This window comes from Morone saxatilis, unplaced genomic scaffold (assembly GCF_004916995.1).
Source record: "Morone saxatilis isolate NCDOM2014 unplaced genomic scaffold, NCSU_SB_2.0 Contig9, whole genome shotgun sequence".
NCBI lineage: Eukaryota > Metazoa > Chordata > Actinopteri > Moronidae > Morone > Morone saxatilis.
The window spans coordinates 19,556,133-19,566,256 of record NW_023340268.1 but is presented as its reverse complement, the minus strand read 5'-3'; the positions used below and the strand labels follow the sequence as shown (position 1 = coordinate 19,566,256).

Here is a 10,124-nt window from a genome sequence, read left to right as displayed (position 1 = left end):
TGGGACATAAGCTCTTGATTTATGATAAAAGGAGATCTCTTCTTAGAGCCCGACGATCTTGTCACAATATTCGATTTATAGAGGGGAAGTTTAGCCACTAGTGGCACATTTGTGAATTTAATGCACCTGAATCGATCGTAAATAAACATAACATGATACATTGTCCACAATACTAGTTGAACGCTGCTAAGAACTGCTTTGTCTCTATCTACTGCTGTGCTCGTCACAGTATTTGTAAACTGTAGCGACACCAAGCATTAATAGAAAGGATAAAAGTTTTCATATCGTGCCACATCAGATACGATATACGCCCGATACCGGAGTATGTATGCGACAGGCCGAATAATATCGGCTGACCAATATATCAGTCGGGCTCTAGCCTCTTCACACTAGTTACTAGTGACATGGCTTCAAAAAAGTAAAAAGCGTCACAGTAAAAGGGTTAAATATTCCCCAGTGTGTTGTTATACAGACAGTATCCATTGTTCAGATTAATCTCCATTTCTTTCCTCGTTTTAATGCTTTAAGAAAATGACTCCACACTACGCTTACAGTAAAGGCTACTGCATCAAATCAGCATTAACCTAAGCAGGCCTGTTACAGTCTAATGTATTATTTATTCTTGCTGACGGTTACCAGCAATCACATAAAACTGGAGAGAGATTAAAAGAAAGATATGGAGTAATAAATATAGAAATCAATCACTAGGCTGCGATGAAATGCAGCTGATTAATAATCACGAAGCCACAGTATGAGTCAAACGGGAACTTTCTCTCTCAAACTCTCTTGCATGCATGCAATACACACATGCTGGCATGCAATCGCGTGCTTTCTCCAGTCGCTGTGTGCGTGACTAGCACACACACACAAACACAAGATCACACACTCATTCAGGCACGAATCTGCTTATTGTCGAGCAGAGATGATATGCAGAAATGGAGAACAAAAATGACATTAAATTATTCAAAAGAATATATCTGTAGACTGAGCGATCAAGTTTGCAAAGTATATAAAGAGCACCTGGTGCACAGTGTAATGTGTGTTCAGGTATTTACAGGCAACATGGGTGAAATACACACAAGAGGCCACAGAATATCTTCTTTCAACAGAAGCTCAATGTGAAGAGCAGTGTCTAGAAAACTGGCTCTATGTTAGCCCTACTGTTAAACCCTTCATACAGAAAATAAAAACTCATTTTAATTCATAAGCTCACACTTAAAACGTCATCTCCTTGAGATTATTGCAGGTTGTTGGCCAGTATATATATCAAAGCTTTGTGAAACAGTGCTGACATTTCACGATGACCTTCAAATCTGATCGGCAGAGGTGGGAACCAGCGGGAGCAACGCTGGTCAGGCGCTGGGGGAAAGTGGGGATATTCAGCCGGGGTTGGCGAGTGTGAAAAAACCTGAGGATCCTGGCTACCTGCTGCTTCTGGCAGCACCGCGGACAAAGAGAGGGCTCAACACTTTTTTTCCTGTTTGATTGCAAACAATGAGGGGATTTGAATTTGCTCACGACAGCCATGGCAACGGATTTCGAGGTGCCAACCATTGCGTGGAATTAACTTTTTTTTTTCTAATATAACTACAAAACTGAAAATATAAAACATAAGGGATCTGTGAAAGAGGTCATTTGTAGGCACTGACTCTTGCTTCTTCCCGTAAAGTCAAAATTAGTGATGAAAACAAAAAGATCAGATCAGTTTTCATGACTGACGTCAGGCTTTCCATTCAATAACGTAATGAGCTGTTCCACTAAAGAACAAGTTAAAATATTTAAGGACACAGTTTGTGTTGGTCTGCCATTCTCCTACATTTGGCACGAGTATAAAAAAGCAATAAGGAGCGTTACTATTCAGTTGGTATTTTCCACAGCCACATTCATTGAGGTTGCTACAATCATTGCACTGATGATCTGTAGTTAAAGGTATGAAAACATTCATCGTAAACCTATTACAGTCGTACCATGAGGTGATACATGTAATGCATGTACAACATATCTCTGAGAAAATATTTCTGTTTAGAAGATGCAGACTTGTTGATATCCTACGGCGTTAAGACTAAATACAAGTAAGAAAATATTTAGGTTTAATTTGCAGTATTGTAGAAGAGCTACATTAGATCAAGCATGAAATGCAATAAATTCCCTAGAAAGGCATCTAATTGATTTAACATGTTTGTGCTCCCCAGTATAAAAATGGCATTCTGGAAGCACAGAACCATGGGATTACACTCCCAGTCCATTACAAAGTAAGGTCATCAAAATCTAAAAGCAAGGCATGGATGTGTTTCCCTCAGAGAATTCAACAATGTACATACCTCTATTCAACTATTAATACAGCTACACAACTTGTACACTTTGCAGGTGGTGTGAACCTGCTGTTAGGCTTTCAATAATCATAATCCATTAAATGTGATGTGTGGTTCTGGTAGGTGTGGTGGTGGCGTTCAGTCACTTCTCTCCAAATAAATGACTGAATGTGAATGACTTTCCATCCCTGGGGCGTTCCAGCTTTGCCACTGGAGCACTGCCAGCAACAGTCCGCCTAGCATGTGTTGGTATACATGTGTTGGGACATTCCTGTTCAGCAATCTTCTCTTGGAGGAGAGTAGTCTTTATCTCCTCGGTTCCCCTTCGCTCAACACCGTGTGATGCCCCCCTTCCCCCTTTTTGTCTAAAAAAAGTCACCCCCGCATCCTGCAGGGGTTCCACCGCGTCCTCAACCTGCCTCCCAGGTCACCGCAGGTTGAGGGCCAGGGCCACTGTAAGGATGATGCCCATCAGCATCAGGAAAGGCAGCCAGGTCTTCAGGAAGCCTGCACAGCTGGATGAGACAGATGAAAGTGAGGAGAGGAGCACGGAGGGGGTGATGTGCAAAAAAAAAAAAAAGAAACAGGGTCATTTTTGTATGACCCTCCCCCCACACACAGTCCTTAAAATGTTAATAACCCTGCACTTGCTGTTCCCATAACAACCATTTCAGTACAGACAATATGTACTGATGTTAACTTTTCCATGTTAAAACCCATTCTCCCCTGCTGGGAGGGAAACCAGTAGCTGCTATGAATAGACTGTTATGATGTTAGAAGGAAAGTAAAGTCATCAGAGTCAGCAGTGATCTGACAGTGTGTGGACGCTGAAATGTGGTCAGAAGTTGTTTCCCAGCGCATTAAAGTGGGGCGACACAGAGGTGACGTTAACATTAAACAAAGCCTCAGGGCACACTCAACTGACTCCTGGTCTGATCCTACAGCAGCATTTGTCAGCCACATCTTGGTTTTATTGTAAGTTTCATTCAGAAAAACTACATGCTTGGTTTGTTAGAAAGTATCTCTTTGGGTTGCTTCTCTGTAGTCCCGGGCTGTCTGTAAAAACGGATTCTTTTATTGGATCTGTGCAGCTGATTACATGACAGCTCTTCAGTATTTTAATGCACGATGGCAATAAGCCAAGTGGCTATAGAGGGAAGTGAGAGTGCAGACTTCAATCGTCTCGTCTAATCAATTCCTTTACTTTCAATCACCAGAGAGCTAATGGGATGTGTAGTCCATCCTTGTAACACCAGCATTCAAGGGGCTTGTGGAGGAATGTCCTATATACACTCTTAACACTGCCCAAGAATCAGGTCTCTCTCTCTCTCGTGTCCTGAGACACAACAAGTTCAAGGCATACCAGTGAAATCATGCTCGAGCCCCTGGGATCCCAGTGAGAACCTCCTTCACAAGCTTCAGCCCTACTTCTAATGGTGGCTTTGAAGAGAGCAGCTGTAGATTACTGGTATATAGGCACTAGTGTGTGCCTTTAAGGGAAATGAAATGCTGATATTTATGAACAGAAAATCCTAATTGGCAATTTTCTGTGCCACTACTTAAATATTTAAAACCATTCCCAAAAAATGCATGTTGTCCAGAATAACTATACTGATACTAGTATTATTGCACCTCCCTAAAGGCAATGAGTCTTTTCTACTTCTCTACTTCTCTAGTCTTACCACTGCAACTGCAGCACCTTATCATAGCAGGGTTGCCACTCTTTAAGAAATCATTTTCCAGGACTTGTCTTGACGAGAATGAAAATGGTTGTTGCACGCACAATTAACATTTCTGTGCATGTATTCATCAACCACAATAACAAGACACTGGGCTGCTTTTGTGACAATACTGCTTGTAGCTCCACAAAAAACAGAGCCGAAAAGTGTCAAACTGCCTACAACGTTCTGTATGTAACAATGTGGTAAAATGAATGAAAATGTTCTTGAAAATACACAGGTGAATGATGTGGTCATCCTCATTACTCACTACACAGTTAATGCTATAAGAGAAAACTGCTCTACAGTGCAGGCAGATGGTAGGAGCACACAGGCACATCTTTCATTGGGCTGGCTCTGCTACAGCACGACGGATCTGAAATCAAACAATGACTACAAGTTTGAAGTGCTGACTCTTAACATCCATTTGATGGCGTTTAATGTCTGAGATACAACACAGAGACGTGAACAGGCACTTTCCTGGTGATGCTTTCAGGGGCTTCAGCAGGTGGACCCACCTGTTTAGCTGGACTGAGGTCAGGTGACTGATGCAGCCAGTCAACAACATGTCCTACTGCACTGCCCAAAAAATGGTAAACTGCACGGTTTTCCTACAATATATGTCTCAAACACATTAACAAATGTTCAACCTCATAGTTATCACTTCCATTTCATTTCAGATGCACTGGCTTAGATTAGAGCCACAAGAATAAAAAACATAAGTGTGCTAATGCTTTCTGTCTGGACTGCAGATTCCCTGAGACTGTGCAGCATTCACGCTGGCCAGAGATTTGGTTTTTCCATGAAAAAGTAGAACTATTCAAAATGATTCCTTTTTATGTTTTGTGCTGCAAGTCAGTCATGTATTTTCATTTTAAATCCACCCTTGGGACGGGTAGAGAACAACAAGCAGAATTAAAGCTGTTATCCATTATGTTTGTAAATTAATGTTAATGTAATGTGTGTGTGGCGGATTTTCTAACAGAAAAAACACACAAAGCAACTGTTGTGTTTGTTGCCGTGGCTCTCTGTATTCTGCAACTAACAAATGGTGATTGGCCTGCGGAGGGTCACGCCTGTTTTGGTTCACAATGCCAAATGAGTCTATTGAGAGCGGAGCTGATGTGATTTACGCCATAATTACATTTTGACACACTGAGATCAACAATATGATTCCAGCGCCATCCCAACAACTCAACCATCTTTGCCGTAGCTGGAACATTTTTGGTCTTCTGTACCATATAACTCCAGCAAACTGTGCTCCCACAGAATGGACATGTTGTCCCGTCTTACCTGACATGTTTTCCATGGATCAGAGCAAGGAGGCAGAGGTTGACCATGTTCCACGAGGTGCTGTTTTCATATCGCATCAGATTCAGAGCCATGGCGACGTGTGAGTGACAGTTGTCACAGCAGAGGTTGTGCTGTGGAGGAAACGGAGAGCACAAATCATGACTGGCGTTTTCACTTTTGTAAAGTAAAATAACAGACAGGTGAGCAAGAGCACTTATTTACCATCCTGTGTTTATACTCCTCCGAGGCATCGTGCACCGCAGTGTCCCAGGCATTGGAGCCGCTAGCGTAGACTTTGCTGACGTCGAGCATCCAGTACCTGCAGTCAAAGACAAAAACTAAGTGGGCTGTTGTGTAGGACAGGTGGAAGGTACCAGGTTTGGTTCTCACTATTCCTCTGTAGCAATGTGTTCATCAGTGTAACGGTGTAATCCCTACAGTCCAATACATTTTCATTTTCTTACTTTGTTGGTCTTCCAAATGCCATGTTGTCCTCCTGCAAAAAAACAGAAAATGTTTATTGCTACTTATTATTTCAGAAGAGGCTAATTGATCGTCATTGTACCTTCTGTTTTCACTAAGAGCAGAGACAGCTTCATCATTCGGCCCAAACCTGTGCAGCTCAATACTTGGCAGTAAAAATCTAAAATCAGGCCTTTGAAAGATTTTCTAACTCAAAAAACCAACAATCTCAATCTGTCTCAATCACATGTGCACTGACAGGCGTTTGGGTTCCTTGGAAAACAGAATATGCAGTTCAGATGGTTTGGATGGTGGAATTTAGGAAATGTACCTCACATCCTGTTTGTCTGTATTCACCATCAACTTTGTTTGTGTGAGACGCCCAAGTCAAAACTATGAAGCTGCACATTGCAGCACCGCTATCTGGATGATCGGGTTCTCTGTTCCTCCGTACTGAAGAACCTTGGAAAACAGTTAACAGAATTTGATCCCCTTATACCCCGCTACACGTTTATGCATCTTCCCCAGCAGCTTTAGTCATGTGTCAAGATTATTATGATAATCGCGTAGTATTTTTGACTTGGGAATCTTCACAACACTTTGTGTAAAAATGACCCTCAATTGCTCTGAGGGGAAAATTTAAGAAATCGTTAAATAGTTTGGTGGTTCTAAATGTGGTCTGTCATACTTTGGGGTCTATCGGATTTGGTTCTCACACATCAAGTTTTTTGGGACCACTGTGGTTGTATGTTGTTGCAGTCAGATCGGATAGACTTCAAAGTTGTGTGTAACAGCTGTGTTTTTTGGAGAGGAAACCGCACTGGCTATGGTTTCTTTCCCAGCAAAGACCCAATGTGTGCAACTTACAGTGGGAACGTTGGGTGAAAGTGAATTATTGTATCTAGGTCAAATGAAATATCGTTGCTTTTCTACACTGCAGTCACTTCCAAATTTCGAGCACTTTTGTATGCATACAAAGGCAGCCCCCTCAGTCATGTGAACAGGATCACACAGGACACCGGCAAAACGACGCCAGATTGCCTGGAAAAGTTTAACCTGGCTCAACGTCTGCCACAACACAGCATGACCCCACTGGACAAGGCGTTGGCCAATCAAATACATGCGAGCACACCATCCTGGTAGAGGACTCTGTAACATGAACGCAGTATTTCTACTGTTAACTTCTTGTGAGAAAAGATAACACAATTAAGGCCAGAGTTGTAGAGTCCTTCCTCATAGACCGCTGTGCAGTGTGTTCGTGCCTGTTAAGCTTTCAAACCTCATGGATCTATTACCTAAACTAGACTTCCTGGATCATATTTCATGATCTCACTGGTACCTGAACCAACAGCCCTACCAATCAATGCACCTTGTAATTTAATGCAGGGCTGCTTTTGGTCTGAATGTGCACTTATTTTAAAAAAAAAGAAAGAAAAACTCTCTTTCTGCTTACCGAACCTCCTTTAAGATACTGCACCTTCATCTGCACATATTGTTACAGTTTGTGTCCACTGTTTATGAAATGGCTGCTGCAACTACATAAGGTTACAAGCTACAAACTTAAAAGTTGTGTTATTTAGGCAAAAAAAACACAAGAGTTTAAAACATTCTGAAAATATAGATGGAGAGCAAAGAGGTGGATTATTCAGCAGGGGTGGTTTGATAAGTGTCCTTTGTTTTGCAGTGAAACAAGAGCTAGCACTGGAATCTGTTGTTAATGCCTGTAACTGCCTCCCTCTGAAGGAGCAAGTTATACACTTCTCTACTTCCAAGCTGAACGGGTTTGATGTTTTCAGGGGACTACCCCCTAAAACTTAAATTCTGCCCTTTAAGCTCATTCTCAGTCTAACTCGACATCCATTGCGTTGAGCCGCTGCACTGTGGCTTCGTTTCACATACAGGCTCTAACATCCTCTCAAAACTGACTTATGCAAACCTCACAGGACCACAGTCATTACTCACTGAGACAAAGTAAGGTCCAGCAAAGTCCCGGATGACACCAGTGGAGGTGCAGATTCCCATGTGGCCAATGAATGGAAGCAGCCATCTGGACAAAAACACATGCACGTTAACATCACAACACTAAAATTGTTTTCTTTTTCTATCTTTCCCCCCAGGGGTTACTGTTACTGTTAAATATACAGCACTCATTAAACTTATTGTGGAGCTATGGCTCAGTTACATGTATAACATAACTGTGTTGTAGTTAAAAAGTAACAACAAATTCACTTTTCCCAAAACAACCTCTGGTTCTCAAACTGAAAATCTTCTAGTTTCAAGTTCTGTTGTCTTCATACTTCATCCCCCCCTTTAACAGCACACTGTGCATACACACGCATTCACACAATATCACTCCAAATGAAAGTAAAAAGCATGATTTTGATACTTAGCATGTTGGAAAACTGAAAACAATATGAAAGTGTATCACTGACAAATAGTATTGCGGGAATACCATGAGCACATGGGAACGTTTGAAGCCAAATACATTCACACTTTAAGGCTGATGTCACGCATAGTTTTCGGGTTGTTTTTGTTTCCCGTTGTGTTTACTTGTTGTTACTGACGTTAAAATGTTCGCCCAATTATATAGCTTGTGCACCGAAATGCATTTATATTTTAAACTCATGACTCCGACTCTCGCTCACAGCAACGCCACACTAACACACAGATTCCCGAGAAGAAATCAGCAACAGGACGCTACTGGAGCACATCTGCTAGCTAGCTAGGCTAATAACGCTGTGTCCCGAGTGGAACAGTGGACGGCGATAACTCACGACAACACGGGGATGGGCGTCCACACAATACAGTACGGATAGCGACTGGTCTCTGGGTTTATTTTCTCGGACGCTATGCGGTAATTCTTCATGGCGTCTTTATCAACAACATCCGCCATCACCAGCTGTGGAAAATGAACTTCATTTGTCCCACTTACAGCTGCGTCAAGTCAGCCAAACACACGGAAGAAGACCGGGAATTGTGTGACTTTAGCGTCAAAATAAAATGTAATACGTGCCAGTTTTGGTAATAAATGTGGCTAGGTAGAGGGATAGGTACATATTCTGTATTATCTTAACATCTTTGGAAAAAAATAAGAGGAAAAATAGATACTGCCTCATTATATAGTTAGCAATACAATATGCTAGTTTAACGTGGGTTTTACTTTGAAAGGAACAGTTGACAGCTCTTTCTCTTACTGGAGATAGCTTGATACTTTTGTCTGCCTTGGCAGCAGCTGTAGCTTCCGGGATCTGTGAGAGAGAAAGAGGGATCAGTCTAGTAAAACTTTAGTCAAACGAGCCACTAATTTACTCTAGCCTTTAAGGGCTGAGGGTCAACAAACAAAAACAAAAGCAAAAACATATTTCACACTTCAAGCACGACAACTGACATTATTTTTAGGTACTTTTGTCCACAGTAACTAAGCTGTTTAGTGGGATTATAAAGTAGATTACATTGAAATGTTTGAGTTGATGACTGTTTGGTTAAAGCCATTCAGTCCAAGGTAGTTTATAAGTCTCTCATTCAAATATCAATATACTGCACATTTCCAGAAATATATGGATTATTTGAAGATAAAAACAAAAATGCTTAAAGTTGACTGTTTAAAATCAGTTTGCAAAATCCATTTATTAGAATTATGAAGGTATAAAATATGATAGTCTAGCACACAGCAATAATTTAACAAATTAGTGAAATGTGTTTAAAGTTTTAAAGAGTAAGTTATGGAAAGTTTGGGCTATTACATGATACAGCCTATGATTATATAATTTTTAAAGCAAAACAACAAAACATCTGGTTCCAGTTTCTTCATTGTGAGGATTTACTGCATTTCTCAGTTTTATACCACTGTAAAATGAATAGCTTTTGTTTTTGGACTGTCAGACAGAACAAGACAATGAAGATATCACCTTCGGCTTTAGGAAATCGTGATGGCCATTTATTACTGTATTCTGACATTTTGTGGACCAAACACTGACTAATCAAGAAAATAATTGGCAAATTAATCCGTAAATTAAAATAATCAGTACTTTCTGCCCTAGCTACTTATCATTCTGACTTCATAGATGTCAACACCTAGAATGTGGATTTACAAAAGCATTGTAGACATTTTGTTACATAAAATTATGTTTATGTTTCCTGACTTTTTTCCTGTGCATTCTTTAGGCTGTTTAAGTAATTCCAACCACATTATCTGAGAAGGAAAAAAACACATTGACTGCTCACAACTCATGTCCACACTAGGGCTAAGGTAAGTATAGACTGATTCGTTTTAAACGGTTATGAGCCAACACGTTTGGAAACCATCAGATGTTCAATGAACACAGAGAAACTTTCCACT

General features: G+C 40.9%; 1 protein-coding gene across 1 annotated transcript; it reads right to left on the bottom strand.

Moving 5' to 3' along the window:
• Positions 1–311: 311 nt before the first annotated feature.
• On the bottom strand, positions 312–8,727 carry tmem222b (transmembrane protein 222b). Its single transcript, XM_035681486.1, has 6 exons — positions 8,560–8,727; positions 7,748–7,832; positions 5,788–5,819; positions 5,546–5,642; positions 5,324–5,454; positions 312–2,827 (listed from the first exon to the last, which is right to left on the bottom strand). Exons 1-6 carry the CDS (start codon positions 8,676–8,678, stop codon positions 2,740–2,742), a joined length of 552 nt encoding a protein of 183 aa, XP_035537379.1. The 5' UTR covers positions 8,679–8,727; the 3' UTR covers positions 312–2,739.
• Between the last annotated feature and the right edge of the window lie 1,397 nt (positions 8,728–10,124).